The sequence below is a fragment of the Scleropages formosus genome, chromosome 2 (genome assembly GCF_900964775.1).
Source record: "Scleropages formosus chromosome 2, fSclFor1.1, whole genome shotgun sequence".
NCBI classification, from domain to species: domain Eukaryota; kingdom Metazoa; phylum Chordata; class Actinopteri; order Osteoglossiformes; family Osteoglossidae; genus Scleropages; species Scleropages formosus.
Genome location: NC_041807.1, coordinates 36348820 through 36370105, shown reverse-complemented (window position 1 = coordinate 36370105; position 21286 = coordinate 36348820). Strand labels below are relative to the sequence as shown.

The following is a 21286-nucleotide window of genomic DNA, read 5'->3' as shown; positions in this document are numbered from 1 at the left end:
AATTGGCGCTAATGTACAGTTAGCGGTTTCCTCTCTTGTGCTCACTTTGATTCTATGAGTTTTTGCAGTAGCGGTGCAAAAATGACTGCCAAGCCACCTCCCTCCTCTAGCCACCAAAACTCACAATCAACTTTTTTGTTCTCGTCACCCGACGAGTACAGTGACAGTTCGCTACAATATGTTGACTTGTTTATTTTAAATTGTCTGCACTTACGTTTCTAACAGATTTTACTGTTATGCACATGTCTGCATCTACATCTTCCCATGTGTGGGTGCAATGCTCATTTGTAGTGTTTTCTGAGATGTACAACACTTTGGAGAAGTGTCTGCTTCATAAACAAAAGTAATTTTAAGTGCTGTAATCATGGGTTGATAGGTATACGGCTGTTTTACGGTGTTTCAGCGATATCTGGGAAAATTTGATGTTTTCAAATGGACTGGAACGTATCATTTTTTCCCCAATTTAAAATGAGTGGAAATAGGCTTTCCAGTACATGAAATTTCAGGAACAGGTTAAATCCATAAACCAAAGGATTGCTGGATATAAGAATTAGCAGAAAGTACATATTTTTTTTTAAACACACATTTAAAAATTACAGTTCAAAACAAATTACGTCATAAACTTGAACTGCGTTAACATAGCAAAAAAGTGGCTCTGACGTAGATGGTGTTGAGACATGCAGAAAAGCTGCAGCTGACAGCAGATGGCGGTGCGCTGAGAGCTGCCGCCCTGCAATCCAAGGACTCGGGTTCAAGTCTCACCTACCAGCACAGTACTATTAATCCAGTTACTTGTCCTGAATTGCTCAATAAAAGTCATCCTGTTGGCAGCAAGGAAATCACATTAAGTAACTCGAGTGTTTAAAACTAACACTGTATGTTAGTTTGGAGAAAGATGCAAATAAAAATACATAAATAAGGGGTAATAAAGGCTACAAAATTCCCATCACCTGCACGGTAAGAAGTTGAATAGGCGCATGCAATAGAAGGCAGAGCTGAGTTCATCTCAAGCATTTCGATGGATTAATGAGACAGAGAGGCATCTCACAGGGTGCATTCAAAGCTAAGTTGGAGGATCATCGGGCGAAGCTCCCACTAATGCCCAACACATGCCCTCGGAGGGCGCTGCCAGCATCGAGGCGCTCTCCTCGAGCCTCCATCGCTGCGTGCCTCGACCGTGTCCTCGCTGCAACTCGATCCGCGCGGTGACTAAATCCCGAGGAATTCTTTTCACAGCTGTCAGCCAAAACGGAGAAGCGGCCGAGGCGAAATTCCTGCTCTGTAGGGATTTAAAGCCCAGAATCCCACCATTCAGCGTAAACAAGCGTGCATCTGTTGCGAACCTTCCCACCTATAGTCTTTTAACCAGGGAGCTGGCAGTGCCAGTAAGCAGGCTGATTCCTCCAGGATTTGTGTGCGTTCGTGTTCGAGCTCCTACTTTAGAGGTGGGAGATCCAAAATCCAGAGTAAAACCTCCAAAACATCCCTGCAATGATGCCTGTTGGAGTATCATAAGCTCCATAACACAGATATGATCTGTGACATTTTGAATCATGTTTGAAATTATTCAGCTGCTTGGCAAAATCCAAAGTGTCTTACGTAACACAGCACGATAGAATTTTAACAAGCTCGGTATTTTTGCCTAAGCGATTCAGGTTAAGTGCCTTCTCAACAGTACGATGGCAGATCCATTCTCACTTGGGCTTCACACTTATTGATCTAGGCATGAAAAGGTAACTTTTGCTAATAACCAGCAACTGAGGCATCAAACTCACTTTACCGACACCTGATTTTATTCATTTCTTATTCCTGTGGTCCAAAAGCCTGTAACATTTTGTACTTAATAAACTGCCAATTTATTAAGCTGTTCTGTACTATTAATTGATTTGAATTAACCACAACAGCTGTTGTGTTTTACCTTGTTTTTGTGGGAGAAAACTGCTTTACACTAACAAATCACATGGTTCCTAGGTGTGTAAACAAAGCTGTTCAAACCATCTTACGATTTTTTTTTGGTGACTTATGCACTAAACCCAAATCCACAAAAGTAATTTGCATAATGCAGTGACTATCTTAGCATTTACAGAGATGTAAAATTAACAGTATAAATTTAGAAATTTTTCCACACTATCAACTAAATGCTGAGCTAAAAACCACTGACCGCTACGAGTAACACGACAGTAAATGTCCTGAAAAATGCCGCGTTACCATTTGAGCTGTGACAGCCTGATCCGAGATTCTGGGTTTAAATCCCCATTTCGCCTGTAGTACCTTTGATCAAGGTACTTACTCTGAACTGATACAAATGATCCCGCTCCATAAATGGGAAATTACCTTAATAAATGGCTTATTGCTGTAAGCCGATTTGAAGAACAGCATAATCAGAGCTCTAAATTTTTTTATTTTTTTTTATTCTTAGTCCACTGCACTTCCTCCTACAATTATAACTACAAAGTTCACGCAAAGTTCACCCAATTTTCCTTTAATTTCAATTTGCAGTTATTCCCAGACTTTTCGGTAAACGCCGTCAGCCACCTACGACCGTCGAGTGTCCGTTTGGAGGGAAAGGGCAGCCCGTGTGACTCCTCCCACTACTGTGACGCAACCAATCGAGAGCCGCTATGCAGGAGGGCCGAATTCTGATTGGCGGAGCCGCACGGCCTTCACCGCTGGCAAAGATTCATAGAACTGGATTGTGCCAAGAACCAAGGAATCCCAAAGCATTTCTCAGCCTCATATCAGCGGAATTGAGCCAGCACAGTACAGCCTGCTGCAAACGTCGCCTGGACACATTTGCAGAAAGGCGTCCGCATTCCGACACTTACTGCGTCCTTAATAGAGGTAAATGCATGAGAACAGGCCCACGTTAGCTCTTCTCCAATCTCACAACGTTAAGTTGGTACCCTGACGAAAATACAATTATTTACCCATTTATACAGCTGCATAATGTTTAGTCTATTGGTTTAAGTTTATTCATTTGACGGACGCGTCTCTCCAAAGCAACGTACAGCTCAGAGGAAACAAAAGTGCATTTCACTAGCAGACGCGGAGAGATTATAGATGCAGACACATGATTCACAGTCAGTCTAATACCACCGTTTGACCAGCACACGTTACACAAGTAGAACTGATAGCGTACTTTATTCATGTAAACAACTGATGTAATGACAGCTCATGGAGCAGACAGCAGATGAGGAGAGAAGTGGGTCGTAAAGTTGTTTTTTGAGACCCTTCGTGAATGTCGAGAAGGATCCAGCAGTGCTGAGGGACAAGGGAGCTAATACCAGTACAGTGGAGCCAGAACCAAGAACATTCAGGCTTTTGATTTTGGACCTCTTGTGCATGAGACTACCAAACAGCCAGAAATGGAGGAGCGTAGCAAAAAGTATCAGTTTGAGGTAAGCGCCTTCAACAAGGGTACCGCACCAGGAGCAGGGATGTGAACCTGGGACTTTACCATCGCCAAGGTGACAGGTCTAAAAATTACACCACCTGCCAGTCAACTGCGCAGGTCACTTGTTTTGCCTCGATCAATTCTACGTGTACCAAGATTATTTGCTTTCAGTGAACGCAGATGACTGGGTCATTCCAGAAAATTCTAGATGCAGTTCGTGCACCAAATGGTCAGCCATTTAAAAAAAAAAAAAAAAAAAAAAGCACATTTATAAACTACGACAATTAAAAACACACAATATCGAGCTTCAGGAAAAGGCGTGCAGTAAGTCAAGCCTTTCCATCGCAGGGGGCCGAAAGCGATTCATCTTCGGCGGCGTTACGCTGCCTTAATCAACATGCCGCGAATGCTTGAATGGAAAGACTGGGGAATGCAAGGTAAAGTATGAGTGGGCTTCGCGCATTTCAAATGTGAGCTGCAACCTTCCAGCATCGGTAATTTCAAACGGTACTTAACCTCGACGGCAAATCATCGAGGTGAGCGGCGCGCGCTCGTGTCAGATTCTTTTGAAAGCGTGGCGCTCGCGAGCGTGCCGACAAGAGCCTCAAGTGTGCACAGGGAAAGAAGGATAACGGGCCATCTCAACAGCACAATACAATGACCGACGAGCTGTAATTAGGCTGTTAAAATCGATTATTTTTAAAGTGCTGCAGCAACGCAGGGGGAAGGGGGGGGTGGAAATAAATTAAAAAAAAAAAATACATAAAAATCAAATTCTAAACTGACTGCACAGAAACTTTACTTCTGTGGAACTGAATAATATACTGTAAGTAGGCCTGCATAACGTCGCTTAAATATTTCATGAGCGGTAAATCCCCTGAGAGAGACCGACAAATATCTTGACTGTCAGTTTGGCATTTATTTGGGGAACACTCAGGGGAAGGGGGGGGGGAGGGAAAAATACATTTGGATGTTTCACAGCTCATTGCGGTTTGTCATTTGTGAATAAGATGCACTTCCTGCCACAGAGGGGGTGGGGGGGGGAGTTCTTGGCAGTACCCAAAGTCCTGGACTCTACTCTTGATGTCATGCCAGGCAGTAGCATCAGATTTCCACAAAATAATCCATTATCTTCCTCGAACTTCTGATGATTCTTCAGAAGAACGGCAGACGTCGTCAAGCAGAAATCGATCCCTTTCTGCTGCACGTAACTAAAATTTGGAGCAGGATGCTATTATTTTGTCAGGCCCGTGACACCTTAAACATCCTGATTCGGGCGAGGTACGTCAGTGCAACGGACCGCCTTGGTATCATGTGATTAATCATATCTGGTTGATGCACAAAGACTCATCAAAAAGATTACAGGAATAAAAATGCCTGAACTGCAAGTATGGTTTAAATAATCTATTCTCAAAATACTTCACATATTACACATGTATGGAAGGACAGCGTGTAGCAAGGGTGCTGCAGACATCCTGGGCTGCAGGTTTTGATGTGGAATCAAGTCCAGCTCAGTCTGAGTGGAGTTTCCACCTTCTCTGCATGTTCGTGTGGGTTTCCTCCAAGTGCTCTGGTTTCCTCCCACACTCCAGACATGCGTTTCAGGTGAACCGGTGACTAATCCGCTCAGAGCGTGTAACAATTTTATGGTGTGAACCGGCACGTCACGTTGGCGCACGCAGCCCCGCAACATCCGAATTAATTTTTAAGGCGTCCTGCACAGTCAGGTTCAGTTCACCATCCATCTCGAAACCTCATTTTCATCAAGTCTCGCAATTCTAGAGAGATTTCTGCTCTTGCTTTGGAGCCCGTTCGAGCTGCACCCAGTTGCTTTCCTGTTGTTCTCGTTTCTCGTCGCGTCACAAATGTTACCAATTTAGCATAATGAATCAGAGCGTACCGCTCGAAAATGCAAACCTTTTTTTTTTTTTTTTTTTTTTTTAAAAGGGCAATGGGGGGGGGCGGGGGGGGGGGCGGGAGTTACTGTAATTACACCAAGGCGGTCAGAACAAAAATCCAGCTGCCAGATCCAGCACGGGAGCAAACACCGAGCCGGGGAGGGGAAACGCCCTCTCGGACGCGTGAGCAAAAGGTGGGGACCCGTGGCAGACGGCGGAACCCGAAGCCAGGGTGTCATTAAGGACCCTGAGCAGAACCCTGCTGCATGGTGAGCGAGGCGGTGCCGCAGCCAGCGCCGGATCTCGCATCTCGCAGAGATCGAGTTGGCTCCGCGATGCCAAGATTGAGCCTCCCTTCCAGGATCCGCATCGCATCTGAAGGGTTTAGGACAAGATTCACGACCGACGTAAGGATAGTTCAAGCTCAAGTTTGTCATAGGTACAAGTACCATGTACAAGTATCATGAAATTCTTCTTGAAGCGTTTCCTGTAACGAGGCCCGGCCGTTGTACCCTTAAGAGGTGCAACGAAACCGTATTACGCTGGTAAAACAGAGTGTGAAACCATCAGTTGCTGCCTAAGCTCTCTTGAACAAAAAGGTCCGCTAAGAAACTTTAACGCTTAATCACAAAGTGTGAAAGTGGTACCGAAACGAAGCATCCGCCATCTCTCTGCTGCGGGGAGGAAAAAAAAAAAAAAAAAAAAAGACGTCGTTTGGCCAGTTGGGGGCTGTTGATTCTCAAACACCCCGTGCTGAGGTGGGGTGGGGTGGGGTGGACAGGGGGCAAAATGCGGGCCGGGAGCGGCACACCCAGACGCCGGCACTGCCAGCTCCTCGAGGATCTGACTAACATTCCAGCACATGTGGAACTACTTTCTCCTCCCACATGTGCACTTTCCTCCATCGCCGTTGTTTTTGTTGTCCTCGATAAACTTCTCTTTTCTTGCCTTGTTGATTACCACGCACGCACGCGCACACACGCACGCGCACACACACACACGCACACGTTATTGATCCAGCCGCCCGTCCACCACGAGATGTTTACTTAATGACAATCTTGATTCGCTTCATTTACACTGATCCCGCGATGAGTCGGCTCATCAATAACTTTTTGTTAACAGACCACTGCTTTTAATATGATAAATGAGTTTAATAAAGCGCTATTAAAAGCGCGCAGATGGGCTTTCGCAGTCTCGGCGGAGGATCAAAAGGAGATGCCCGTTTGACTGCGGTCTTTGTGAAGAAGGAACACAAAGAGGACCGTGAACTCCAACTACAGTCTGTGGGGTTTGGAGATCTAGAATTACCCAGCAGGACTCCTCCCAAACCACAGTGCATCCATGCGCTTTACCTTTTCCGCTACAAGGCTACAGTCCCAAATGTGGCCCTAAATGAACAAACAAACAAACACAAAAAAAAAAAAAACCCCACATCAAAAAGGGCCTGAAATAATTAGGGTAGAATTACATGTACATTTACATTTATTTATCCATCTGACACTTTTCTCCAAAGCAACTTAATGTTAATCTACCTACAATTATTTATCCATTTATACAGCTGGATAATTTTATTGAAGATATCTAGGCTAAGTACCTCACTCAAGGGTACTACAGCTGTAGGTGACATTCGAACCTGCAACTTCTGGGTCCAAAGGTAGCAGCGCTAAGCACTACGCTACCAGCTGACACTTCTCCAAAGTGACTTACAGTTAGGTTGGTACATTGCGCTACTTACCATGATTTACCCACTGTTACAGCTGGGTTTTTCTTTTTAAACTACCAACAGTGGGTAAGAACTCCAATCAAGGTACTACAGCAGGAGCAGGGACTAAAACCCGTGTCCTTCGATTGCAAAGTACCACCTGTAACCACTACATCATAAACCACTAACCAGACACAAAGTCTACAGAACTTCGTTAATACACTTCTGGCAGTCTTACAAATACGGTACGGTACCATACCGACAAGGGACCCCCTTTATGTTTACATTCATCAGCCTTTTGCTCAATGTCAAACGTGGCTCCAGAGTCGAAATCTTACATCTAACGTGATTCGCCCAATTTGCACAGACACTTTGAACATAACCTGCGCGCTGCACCTTGGAGCAAGGACAAGAGTGCGAGCACAAACAACGCACCGACGACAACTCATTAGAAACGACAATGCATTTTAATTGGTTTATTTAACGAAAATAATAATGCACTGTTCATGAGTTCAACCGGCCCACTTCCGTTGACACCCGCAAATGCAGGAGGATCGGGGCGGCAACATCCTACAATATTGAAACGTGGGCGCTGGCCGGGCTGTCAAAAACAGGTCCAGGACGCCGACGCGGCTGGTTTTACGTACGGACACAAATGAACCACTTCACTGGGATCTGACTGAACATTCACACCGTCAACTACCTAGACATTCCGGGAGTTTCCAGGATAGGCTCCAGACCACCACAACCATACACTATATTACTCTTTACTAGCAGTTACTGACCACTGCTGGCTGGCTGGAAGCATACACGCACACTATTAACATTTACACTTATTTATTTAGCAGACGCTTTTGTCCAAAGCGACATACATGTCAGCATCTCATTTAGCTGACGCTCGTCCAAAATGACTTATGCTGTAATATTAATGTACCTACAATTATTTGCCCATTTATACAGCTGGGTAATTTTACTTTAGCAATTAGTAATACCTACTTTGCCTAAAGGTACTATAGCAGGAGACGGGAATCGAACCTGCGACCTTTGCATCCAGAGGAAGCAGCATTTGCTATTATCTGAATTATGAACAAATGAGTTACAAATTTCCAACATGTGAACATTTTATTTTTCCCCACTTTATTAGTTTTATGAACTACACATTAAGTACCTGCGCATCCCAATCTCCCCTTCCGTTGGCGTAACGCACTATTCTTGTCAAACTCAGAAACATACGTCGCTTTGGACAAAAGCATCTGCCAAATGAGTAAGTGCTGCCTTTAGACCCAAAGGTCACAGGTTCGAGTGCCACCTCCAGCTGTAGTACCCTTAAGTACGGAACTTTTCCGAAACTGCTCCAGTAAAATTACCCAGCTGTATAAACGGGTAAATAACTAAGCAGCTTAATACCAAGTCACTTTATAGAGAGTCAGCTAAATGTAAAAGTAAACGTAAATGTAGCGGTAGAAACGGGACCCCAAGAAAGTACAAATATATCGGCATGCTTAGAGAAGGGGCAGAAAGCAAAAAGGAGCATCTCCTCACAGGTATGATCATGGAGGTGTGTCCAATAAGTTCCTAAAGGGTGGTTATGGCCTACAAATGCATCAACAAAACTGCTCCCAGATATCTACAAGGCTTGATCAACCGCTACACCTCAACCAGACGACTACGCTCTTCCACATCTGCCCGTCTGATGGTCCCATGCACGAAAGGTAAAGCACGGAGGTTCTCAGTTCCGGCTCTGTTGTGGCGGAACGACCTCCCCCTCTCCCTCAGAACTGCCGAATCTGTCCACATTTAAAAAGGGTCTGAAAACTCACCTCTTCCAGACTCACTTTGCCCATGATCCTTTAAGCTCATGTAAGGTGTATATCTTCATGCACCATAACTTTATGATCATATTCAGATAAGCCTTTACCTAGCTGCAACTCCTGTACTGTACACAAATGTTTGTGTGTCCCCAAAAAAAAAAAAAAAAAAAAAAAAATGGTCGCAATGTGATCGGGAATAGTCTATTCTGAGTTTTATGGAACTACTCGTGTGATGAACATTGGTTCATATGGTGGAAAGAAACTAAGTTTACTTAAGAATCACATCTATAACTATGTCTTTCTCCTAATGTAATGCACAAATTATATTTCTATGAGATGTACATCACGTTGGAGAAAAGCATCTGCTAAATGAATAAACATAAATGTTAAACTAAACCCTTTGGTCGTCCACGTTTGCACAGAGGACTTCATGTGAGGACCGGAATATGTCAGGGAAATAACCCAATTCAGTAAGTCGGGAGAGAGATGTCTATATTACACCATTTACAAACCGCTATGCAGTGTAAAAGTTGGAGAAAACTAAGGTGAAACGTTGATTTCCGGTCCCGACTGCGTTCGGCAGCTGACAAACTGCGGAATGTGCTGGACGAGCAGGAAGAATTTAAAAAAAAAAAAAAAAAAAAAACAAACCACGTTGCTCCAAGACCACGTCCCAGGAGCAGAGCAATGGGTTCCATGAGCCTCATCCCTGAAACTCACTACATCGAGACTTAAAAAAAAATAAAAAATAAAAAAAAAAAAAAAATACTGTGATGAGTCCTGGAATCTGCCCTCAACCAGAATTCGGGCCACACCTCACGCCGGGACGGTTGAACCGCGGCCTGGGTGTGGCGCTGATGGAGAGCGCGCCACGGCCGCCTCGGACTCATCCGCTCCAGTCGGAGAGGTACGCACTCGGGGCGAGGGAAGCGTTTGTTCGCTGCAGAACAAACAAACAAACGGAACCAGACTTGAAGAACTCCTCAATAAACACCCTAATGACTCATCCGCAGCCCGAAAGGAGCCAACGGCGGCGACTTGCGCATCGGTTGCTGCTAATTAAGGGTTTCATGGGTTGGCGCGAAGGATCCTGCGGTCAGAGAATAAATAATCGAGGAGGTCCACAGCTCCCCGCAGCCTGGGACACGTCCACTTGAACACCAGTATTTCCAAGGGTGCAGCTCAGCCGGTCAAATTCTAACGCAGGCCTAAAGCAGACCGTTGCAGGATGGACCGACCGCTGGACAGACGGCTCCGGAATGACAAATCTGACTCGGTTAATGGCGAAGGGGGGGGGGAGGATTAACGTCGTCAGTTTCCCTCGCTGTCAGATAAAGAGGCGTCTGTTTCCTCAAGGACAAGGTGATCTCCCTCCGCTTCCTTTCGCAGGCAGCGCCGCGTCTGCACGAGCCCGCCGGGCCGCACGTCAATCACCGGAAGGCACCTCCCCTGTAATTAACCTGCCGATCAGGCGGCAGCGCGTGGGCGTCCGAGACAAAGCAGCCTGAGCCCGCGTTCCCGGCGACAGTGTCACGCGCTCGGCACGCGCGCTCAAACGGAGTGCGAAAGGTGCCGTCAAACTGCGGAGAACGAGGGGGAAAAAAATTAGATGCTCTCAGTGAAATGAATCACAATTGTTTTGTTCCGATTCAAAAAGTTGGTGAACAGCTTACGTATTCAGTGCGACAATTTCACTCTAGTTTGGAGCGACGACCCATTCCTGCATTCATTACGCAATGTAACAAAAAATGTATTGGGTCAATTTTTTTTTTTTTTTTTTTGCATTTTTGTTAAATGAATCATACTTTTGGCACTGCTTTGTACTATATGTCAGTTTTTACAAAAAATATCCACATTCTTGAAATTGGTCAATTTCGGCACTGGGTTCCAAGCACAAAATATTCCAGTAACTTTTAGGCTCTGATGCTTTCTAGAATGTTTTGGTACTTTCTATAAGGCAACGCAACAAAATTTCACAGTCTTGTGCAAAACATATATTACATTTATTATTTATTCGTTTATCAGACGCTTTTGTCCACAGCGATGTACATCTCAGCAAAAGTACAATTTATGCATTACATTAAGAGGAAGAGACATAGCTGCAGACATGAAAGTCTCAAGCAAACCTAGTTTGTTCCCTACCACTTGCTGCACCGAGGTTCATCGTTCAAGTAGGTGCATAAGACAGACAAATCCCGATAGCGACACCAATTTCTTTTTTTTTTTTAATTAAATATCATAAGATACACAAATGAGTAGTACAATACCAGAGTAATGGCTGAATAAAGGTTGTATCTGGTCTGAAGCCTATCCTAGGAACACAAGGTATGAGGAAGGGTACACCCAGCACGAGATGTCGGTCCATGACAAGGCAATCACACACAGACGCACACGCACAGATTCGGTTATAGTCATCAATCACCCTGAAACATGTATGTGGACTGTGAGAAGAAACCAGAGCACCTGGAGGAAACCCTGGCAAACATGGAGAGAACCTGCCAACTCCACACTCTCTGTCCAATGTCTGAACCGACTTCTCAGGAGATACGATGCGCCAGCACCTCTCACTGCACCAGCACGCTGCCGGGAGCGCAATGGTTCGAGCTGCTGCCTTTGGACCCAAAGGCTACAGGTTCAACTCCCAACTCCAGCTGTAGTACCTTTAAGCAAAGTACTTACCCTACACTGCTCCAGATAAAAAGAAACAGCTATATTAATAGGTAAATAATTATAAGGTACATTGAAGAAAAACATCAAATAAAGTAAATTCAGCATCACCGTCAGGTACCAAACAGTCCAATGATTTTGAAATTCCACTGAAGAGACAAATTCACATATAATATAAATTACCACGGAAAATACAACAGTATTTAATAGAGCACATGTACAACAACAATAAGAATAATTTAATTAAATTACATCAGTATCATAAACACGCTTTTAAAGGCCTGCCAGCTTTAAAAAGATCAAATTAGCTCAGAAACAGTGAAGTCTATTATAATTGATCCAATTGATTCTAATCAGATTATTTCAGCTAATCCTGATTTTTCTTCTAATCCTGATTATTTCCTTTTTAATCCCGATCCAGATTCATGTCTGCTGCGACAGCATCCCGCAGGACAGGTAAAATTTAATTAACCTTTTAAGAACAGCAAGGCTACGGACGATGTGAAGCGCGATAATGCGTTACGGCAAACCGCCGCGCATAAGGGACGTGGGGGGAAAAGCGCCACACCAAGCGTTCCAACACGACCCTATGAGAAGGTGACCGCACGTGTTACAAAGACCTGGAGATACTTTCCCGTTAGAAAAAATGACCTCCAAGTGAGCGGTAAAGAGCTCGGCACAATGACCTCATGCATTATGAGGACAAGGGTGGGAATAAAACCCAGTGAGAAACTGTGCAGGGCAGGAAAAGCCGCCATCGGAGCCGTTTTACCGCAACATCTAGGGCCAATGGAGGTAGGAGGCATTTGGTGTCAAAAAATTAAGTCATCACACAGAGCGAAGGAGGAGAAATGCCACCCCGAAAATTACATCAGCAGCAGGGAATATGACTGGTGAAAAATTGTATATTGTAAATTAATAAAAGCATAACAACTCAGAAGTCCTTTCGGGCACTTCAAGCTACGCAAGAACAAATTTAAAAAAAAAAAAAAAAAAAAAAATCACTGTCTCAAAACAAGGATAAATCAGTGAACAATGTTTGTCATCTTGTTACTGATCATCAACACTGAACACCACACAAAAACTAACTGTAAACACTGCGGAAGCAAGCTGCATTGATCCAAGTTCCACACTCCTGTTCTGTTTGGTTGCTCTTTACTGCCACCTAACAGCTGGTTGTGGAAGTGCAGCTTGTTCTCCTTCCACAAGACTTTTTTCTTTGAAAACAGACCAGTGAATAACATGCAATTTTAAAAAACTGAAAAATGTCTCTTTTTGAAGTCTCACAACTTGAACACTTGCAACTCAGGAACCCAGTGTGTCTTTCTGTGGCCACTCTAATATGGTCAGGGTCCTTAAAGTGCTATAAGTACGAAAAAACCGCCATTATTCATAAAAAAAAATCATTGGGAAAAATGCAAGCTTTTTTCTTCTTTAAACTGAAAGTCCTCTCATTCAAATGCACAGAAATAGCAGAAACAGTCAAACACCTGTACTTTGAGGGTAGACTTTGCTGTATAAAACTGTTCTTAAGAGAAACCCTGCTGGTTCTGCTGACAAGCAGGCAGGCATCCCTGACAGCGCTGCTGGTCAAAACAAGAGGGGAATTTTTATTTTTTTTTTTATTTGAGTCACACCTGCCAAAAATCAAAATCCCCATCTGAAAGCTTATAACCTTCAATTTAACGCTGAACCATTGTGTCACACAGGTCCCGTTGCAGTGTGAGTCCTTATACTATTCCATTGGACCAAGTCCCCAAGTCACCAGCATGGCTGGGGTGTCTGAGAAAGAGCTCTTTTCCGAAAGGAAGAAACTCCGACAGTTATTTACTGAAAGTTGAATCATACCGACCTTTTCCAAAAGGTTTTTGTTTGCCTTTAGCGTTAGATCCAACGCAGGTATGAGCAGCGGCAGGAGGGAACTTATTGACTGCTGAGGACAATAAAACTCGACATTCCTCACCCATGAGCACCTGAATATGAAAGACACACTCAGTGTGGACAGGAGATGATGAAGGAGAGAATGAGAAGAGAGAAATGTCAACAAAATGCCGTTCACCACCCAACTGCGTTTCGGGCGAAGCAAAGCAACCGTTCTCCGTGAGACCCACAATCCAGTGCCAAATGACACCGAAAATAAGCGCAGAATGGTCGTTGCGAAGTCCACCTCTTCGAAAAGGACATCTGGCCACTTCGCGAGAGAAATCAAACACCTTTCAATCAGAGACACAAACTAACATCTTGCACCTAAATTTGGCTGCCAGCTCTATCCAAAGCAACTTACAAACTAAGGTTTGTACGCTAAACTACTTGCAGTGATTTGCCCATTTATACAGCTGGTTAATTGTCACCACATCAGTTACATTTATTTATTTAGCTGACACTTTGCTCCAAAGCGACTTACAATATTAAGCTACCTACCATTATTTGCTCCAGTAAAAGTTATCCAGCTCAATAAATGGGTACTTTAGGGTAAGTACCTTGCTCAACGATACTACAGCAGTAGGTTACATTTATTCATTTAGCTGATCCTTTTCTCCAAAGCAACTTAAAATGTTAAGGTTACAATTACTTACCATTTACAAAGCTGGGTAATTTTACTGGAGCAATTTTTAGTGCAAGTTACCTTACTCGAGGATACTATGGCCGGAGGTAGGGATCTAACCTCCGATCTTTGGACCCAAAGGCAGTAACTCTAACCACTACGCTACCAGCTGTCCCACAAAAGAGTCCACTAATGCTGTGGGCCTCACAGAGATTGAATCAGCCAAAAGTACAGCGGTTTCTCAAGAAACCCTTCTGAGGAAACATAGTAGACACCTAAGGTGGGTAAGTGGTGATACAGGAAAAAGAAAAATACCATTCTTAGCAGGTTGAAGTAGCCCTCAACAAGGTGCCTCTGCCAGCATCTACAGATCTTTCTCAGGGGGCACCAGGATTTGAACCTAGGACCTCTTAAGCTGCAGTCAAACGCTCTTCCGCTGAGCTATACCCCGTCCCCACAGGTGAGATTAAAACCAGCACAGGATCCAAAGGCTGCAGCTTGAACCACGACACTACCAGCTACCCCTATAGTTCAAGGGCACTACAGCAGTTGAACTTCAACAGCAAGGTGACGGCACTAACCGTTACGCCACCTGCTGCTTCTATATTTGTGGCACAATTATAGAACGCTTGCCTCCAAGATGCAATTATGTGTTATTTGAAAGCGGTGATACTGTGGCTGCTCCCCCCCCGTGCTGCTGAAATTACCCCAGGAACCAGGGACAGTCATGACAAAAGTTCAAGCTGAATTCTACAATTCGGCAGCAATGCTTCACATTTACCATGTCGACCACAGCATCTCCAGGGGGAGGAGAGTTAAGTGACTCAAATGCTCAACACAGCATAATTACTGTGACCCAAAAAAGTAAGTTGCAGGCTTTCCTGTGTTGTGCCAGTGACCTTATTGCTGTTCAATTCTCGAATTAAAAAAGAAGAAAAAAAAATGCTGCTGAAAAACAGACTAAAAATAAAAAAGCCGCAACTCAGCACATACGGAATTGTTTGTTTTCTGTTCAATATACTGTACAACTGCTAAATATTGCAAGTACGATAAATAATAAATAACATTGTAAAAATTATTAGTAAAATATTTAATATGTATATTTCCTGTTTTCAGGGAGACTTTTTAATGATGGTTACTATTTCATGATATTTGAGCAATTTAAAATTTTCTGAAGTCGGAACACAACCCTTTATAGCGTATGCAAGATTATTTTTGGGGACACGGAAGCAGCGTGATGGAACTTCCAAAGTTTTACTTCGGATGTCTTAATTATTTAACAACAGCACACGCATCAAGCCCCTGGCTGCATCGCTATGTGTGGACGACGCTGTGAGAGGCAAAGGAAGGATTGGACCCAAACAAGCGTTATCGCCTGCACACGCTGATGTTGCAAGAGATGGATATCGCATTGCAGAATCACTTTTAGGATCGGCAGATAACCTCATTACGGCGGGGGGGGGGGGGGGCTGCAATTTACTTTTATTACATTTATTTAGCAGACGCTTTTCTCTAAGGCAACTTCCAACGAACTCAATGTAGTGTTATGAGCCCACACACCTTATTCACCAAGGTGACTTACACTGCTAGACACACTACTTACAGTGCATCACTCATTCATACATCAGTGGAACACACTCTCTCTGTCACTCACACACTATGGGTGAACCTGAACAGCATGTCTTTGGACTGTGAGAGGAAACCAGATCACTCGGAGGAAATGCACACAGACACGTGGAGAACATGCCAACTCTACACAGACTGAGCAGGGAATCGAACCCACGTCCTCTTGAACCACCCAGGAGCTGCTAGACAGCAGCGCTACTCGCTTTGCCACCGTGCCGCCCATTATTAACCATTATATGGCAGACATCCTTTGTCAAAGGTAACTTACACAGTTGCATTTGTATAATAAGCTACTTACAGTCATCTACACATTTATAGAGCAGGGTAATTTTTATTGTACCGACTCACGGTCAGTACCTCGATCAAGGGCACTAGAGCAGGACCAGGGTTTCCAACCAAGGTCCTTCAAACTGACAGCTGAAACCGCTAACTTAACCACTTCCCCAAAAAACATGTAGAAACACATCTGGTGGGTCCCCAGCTTACGAACTTTCAAGCAACAAACTTATCTTTACAAACGTTTTTTTTAGATGTAGCCAGCATAGCAATTCAAATCCCCACATCTGAGCGTCACCCAACATACGACAGGCTGCGATTACTGAAAGTGCTCTCGAGTTTTTGAAAAGAGAGGAAGGGCCAAGAGAAGGTGAAGAAGCTGCAGGTGCTCCAATGGCCTCTACACCTACCAGTTTTGAGTCGTCAGTGAAGTTCCGCCTGTCCGTTATCCACCACCTCCATGTAATACCTCCAGCTCTGACTTGAGGAGCATTTCTTGTCTGCAATTCAAAGTAAATAACATACAAACTTTATAAAATTTCACATTTTTTTCTTATTTTATTTTAAAAAAGGAGGGGGGACTCTCAGAGCTACAGTCTTATTCCTTATTGTGCCATCGTTTTTACACCGTGCAGCAAATACTCCTGCCGGGGCGCTGCCGCCCTGGCCGAGCGAGCGCGCCGGTCCCCTACGCCGCTCCGCTCCCGTCTGAAGAGCCCTCTAGTTTCATTCCCGCCGCTGAGCTATCCGAGTTGCTGGCATTTACAGTTACTCACGTAGCAGGCACTCTTCTCCAAAGCGACGTTCAAGTTCAAGCAAACAGAAGTGCGTGTCACATACAACACCGATACAGATACAGACACGCAATTCTCGAAGTACTCTCACCTCCTCAGCTTTCGCAGGCACACGGCACACCGGCAGCTGCATACGGAATCCACGACGAGGCCTCGGCCCACTCCGCGTCACGTTCGGCTTACAAACTCGGAGTAACAAGCCGACTCTCAATCCCAGTTAAGTGTGTACTTAGGGGACCGACCGTAAAACCCTCCGGAGGCGCCACCTCACGAAAAATGTTTTTTGATATATTCCTAGGATTTCGAAAAAGTTGTCCAAGCTCCACTCCCCAACATGTGGTATCTCTTAAAAGTATAGATGTCCTATATAACATGCATTAGGACTCAACGCTACAGCACGTACAGATTGGGAGGTGCACTTTAAAACACAATGTCCTCTAGAGTGGACGAAATGAACGCCCAAGCCTACGGAGGATATGTCAACGTAACAAGCCGTGTGAGGCTGATCAGCTCAGCAGCAGCTCTAAGTGCTGAGAAGCCTTTTGAGAATACCGGATTCTTTACCTTGGCAAACTGTTACACGTTTTTAAGTAACAACACGGTACTCTCGGAAAACGCACGCACTTGAAGGCATTTAAACTAAGTACGTGTCTCGTTAAGGTCATCTGCCTTGTCATTTATCGCTTGGGGATCGAGAAGGTCTTCACCAACGTCAGGAGATCATCAGCATAATTAAACTCCCCATAAGCATATATTCTTAATTTGATTGTCATTTCAGCTTCTTTGACCTCCTGACTAACAGGCAACGCTGACTGAACCTGCAGCCAACTGGGCACTGTGCTGCTCGCATGTGGTCCTTCCTGGGCACATGCGCACAAGCTCATGTCCGGGCGGGGGGTTTACCCATTAGGGTCTCTGCTGCTGGGGTGTTCGCTCAGCTGGGCGCGCGGCTGTCTCCACCCGGAACCCTGCCGAAGAAAAGCCTTTCAGGTCCACAGGAGCCCAAGTCTCCGCATTTTAATTGGCGGGACTGAATACAGAAAGAGCAGCGATGGCATCAAATGTACCCCCCCTTTTTTTTTTTTTCCAGAGGAAACGGAATAAATGACTAAATAGCCACCCTGGAGCGTGCAGAGCCGCGGGGGGCGTTGGATTGGAGGGACCGCCGAGTCGGACTGCCGATGTGTCCGAGGGAGGCGGGCACTCGGAGCTGTCAAAGCGGCGAGCAACGCCAATCACATTTTCTTAAAAAGCAGATTGTGCAGGAGGACCACAAAGTCGTGTCCGGCAAAGAAAAGCCTCGATGGCCCCACATGACACAATGGCTGCCCCCCCCCAGGGAAAATTCTACACGATCACAGATTAAAGCAGTGTCCCCTCCTCCAACAAAACAGGCAGGAGTTCTGCCTGACAACCTCCTCCCTGTGACTCCAGAAGTGGGAACAACTTTCATTTTAAAAGAAATAAATATTGAATCAAAATCACTCCTTCAAAGCGCTATTGCACAAGCTGGGGGGAAAAAAAAAAAAAAAAAACTTGGTGGTTTCCACGCATATGTGCAGACCCAAGCGCTACCACGGCAGTCTTGCTGAAACTCAACACGCACGGCTTTCAGAAAAAACATGTATGATGTGAAATAAAATCAATTTCCAAACTGCAGTGCAAATAACACTGCTAGTTAGCAACTTAGATGTGATCTCTGTGTGCGATACATTTATACTTATTCATTCAGCTGATGCTTTTCTCCAAAGCAACTTATAACGTTAATCTACCTACAATTACTTACCCATTTATATAGCTGGGTATTTTTTTTTTTTTTTAAAAATTAGAGCAATTTTAGGGTAAGCACCTTGCTCAACAATACTACAGCCAGAGCTGAGATTCAAACCTGCGACCTTTGAGTGCAAAAACAGCAGCTCTAACCACTACGCTACCAGCCGCCCCCCTAATAAATAAAGACGAGAGGGAGACGCTAAATGGTATATGACCATGAACAAACAGCCTGCAAATATCTGTAAATTATCACAGCAAAATTCAGTGATATATGCGAAAAAGAAGCAGGACACATTTACGGTGCAGTGTGAATAGTAGCAGGTGGTGTAGTGGTTAGGGCTATTGAACTGAGGTCAAAGGAACTGGGGTTGAACCCATGGCTCCTGGTGTCGATACAGTAAAAATTACTCTGCTACGTAAATAGGTACATTATTGTGAAGCTGATTATTTAACATTGTAAGTCGGGAGTAAAGTGTCCACAGAGTAAATAACTAAACGATTACAGTGTGAAAAACAATACATGGTGGCACAGTGAAGCAGCAGGGAGCACCGGTACCTCAACTTTTGGATTGAGAGTTTGGACATGGGTTCGAATCCAGCTCTGTCGCTGACGAGACCGGTGTTCTCTCCCGTGTTTTTATGCGCCTCCACGTGCTCAAATTTATAGACGTTTCCACGGGGCTGATGACTCTTAATCCCCCCTGGGATAGACTCCGGACCACCGCGACCCTGCACTGGAGAAGCAGTTACTCATCATGGATGGATGAAAAACAATTCCAAAGACACAGTGGGCATGTTAACCACCAAAAGGTGTGCTATGCCTCTTGGGTGGCGACAGCGGAAATTAAAGACAATATGACAATAAAAATGTGTATAAAATAAATAAAACGGAAATGCTCAAACGCTTAACGACAAGGAACGGCTAAGCTTTCCACACGGCTCCGTGTGTCCCGGTAACGCATATGCCCCGCCCTGCAGGCTACCTGTGCTATGTGCTCGCCTCTCTGCCAAGAGCAGTGAAAATCTCTGCCCCAGACGGAGGGGCAATCGGTCTATCCTGCCTCCGTTCGTGCCGCGGGTGTAAACCCTGATTGACAGACAAGATAAGCAGCCCCAAAGTCGACTGACAGAAGGAGCGAAACAAATCTGCATATTGCCACGGGCGAAAATGTATATCAGCCCTCAAAGCCTCAACATCTGAACGAAAAAAGAAGAGGGGGGGGGGAGGAAAAAAAAAAAAAAAAAAAAAAAAAAAAAAAAAACCTCAGAATTGGCTCGCGCAGCCAAAAATCCTCCGACTTGCTTCCAAATCTTGAGGTGTGGGCTAAACAGGCTGTAAATGGCGACGCCTCGCACACGGAACACATTCCACCCGACGACAAGACGGCGCTACGCCCGCTGCACTGGCCAGCGCTCCGATAAAGTGCCGCTTTTCGGAGAGCGGAGCCGCCGCTCGGCATTCATCTGGCATCGTCTCAACGTCCTGCACAACCCGAGGTTTTTCGACACGGATCCCGTGTTAAAAAGCACACGTCACGTTTCCAATATTCAACGGGTGGAAACACTTGAACAGCAAGGGAACTTGGGCAGCAGATAAACAGAGAATAGGGTTAATCCTTACAACCTGAAGGCCCCTGGTTTGATTCCCCCCTCCTGCTCCAGTACCCTCGATCAAGGTATTTATCCTGAAATTACAAAATACCATGGTGCATAAACGGAAAAATCACTGACGTCAATTAGAGTACAGAAGCAGCTCTGCTTGTTCCCGTGGAAAAACGCACCGGCTAAATAAAGGTTAATAACAGTTCGCTGCTCGTCTTCAAAGCAACGCAAATCATCAAAAAAAAAAAAAAAAAATTCAAAATTATCTGCATCAATGAACGTTTCATAATGGTTCAGCAATGCGTGCTTTGACGGCTCTTTGTCACACCGGCAATGCGCCACACTACGAACGCACGCAGTGGTGTATGTTGAATTAAAAGGACACGCGATATGCGTGGAATCCCCATACGACGGTATTGTGCGGAACTCACATCTCCGCAAGATGAACAGCAGCCCATAAAGCAATGGGGTAGCAGGTAGCACCACGTCAGCATAGTGCCAGAAGGTGACGTAGTGGTTAGATGTACAACTCAGCCCTCAAAGGTTCCAGGTGTAAATCTCACGTCAGACCGCGGCACCCTTAAGCAAGGTACTTACCTGAACTGATACAGTAAAAATGACCGAATCGTATATTTGAGTAATGAAATCTAAGTTGCTTTGGAGAAAAGTATCAGCCAAGTAAATAAATGCAAATACTACAATGTGTCCCACTATTCACGCAACCCTTCAACAAGCTGTGCATCGATTCAAGCAATGCATGCAACTGATGGGGATACTGTAAATTTCCCCCTAGATGGTACAGAGGTGGGGTAGTATGTGCTGTAGAGTAAAGGTCAACCCATGGCTTTTACCACAAGAGCCAGTACAGAAGTGATTTACCTTTGCCTTCTTCCACACATGTCTTTGGACTGTGAATATGTGGTGAACACGCAAACTTAACAAACCTTGAGCTGGATTCGAACCCTCGCCCGTATGTGCAGCTCAGGCACAGTGAGCCACCAGCTCTACCTGGAGAGCCACTGTTCTGTATGGTATAAGAAGGTATTATATTCAACATACAAGTTTTACTGATTCTTTTCCAAAGAAAACATCAAAAAAAAAAAAAAGTTCCAACATCTGAATAATTCAGAAGTAAAATCCATAAGTCGAGTTGGGATGTCGGGGTAAACGGACCGTTTACATCTCAGGCAGAGCATCT

At 44.7% G+C, this 21286-nt stretch overlaps 1 protein-coding gene and 1 non-coding gene across 10 annotated transcripts in view; both read right to left on the bottom strand.

The window, feature by feature from the left end:
* Positions 1-21286, bottom strand: part of LOC108924920 (forkhead box protein J3-like) — an 88346-nt gene that overhangs the window by 55639 nt on the left and 11421 nt on the right. For 4 of the 9 annotated variants that reach the window (XM_018736570.2, XM_018736560.2, XM_018736563.2 and 1 more), the window contains exon 2: positions 16330-16419. The exons of 4 other annotated variants lie outside the window; for them this stretch is intronic. Coding sequence is in view for 4 of the 5 variants with exons in the window: in XM_018736560.2 (XP_018592076.1) it covers positions 16330-16419 (90 nt within the window). In the remaining variant the exon portion in view is untranslated. Of the gene's footprint in view, positions 1-16329; positions 16420-16804; positions 16858-21286 lie in introns of those variants that run through there. One more of the 9 variants, XM_018736561.2, reaches the window with a different exon arrangement.
* Positions 14397-14468, bottom strand: trnac-gca (transfer RNA cysteine (anticodon GCA)). Its single transcript has one exon. It is a non-coding gene; the product is annotated as a tRNA-Cys (tRNA).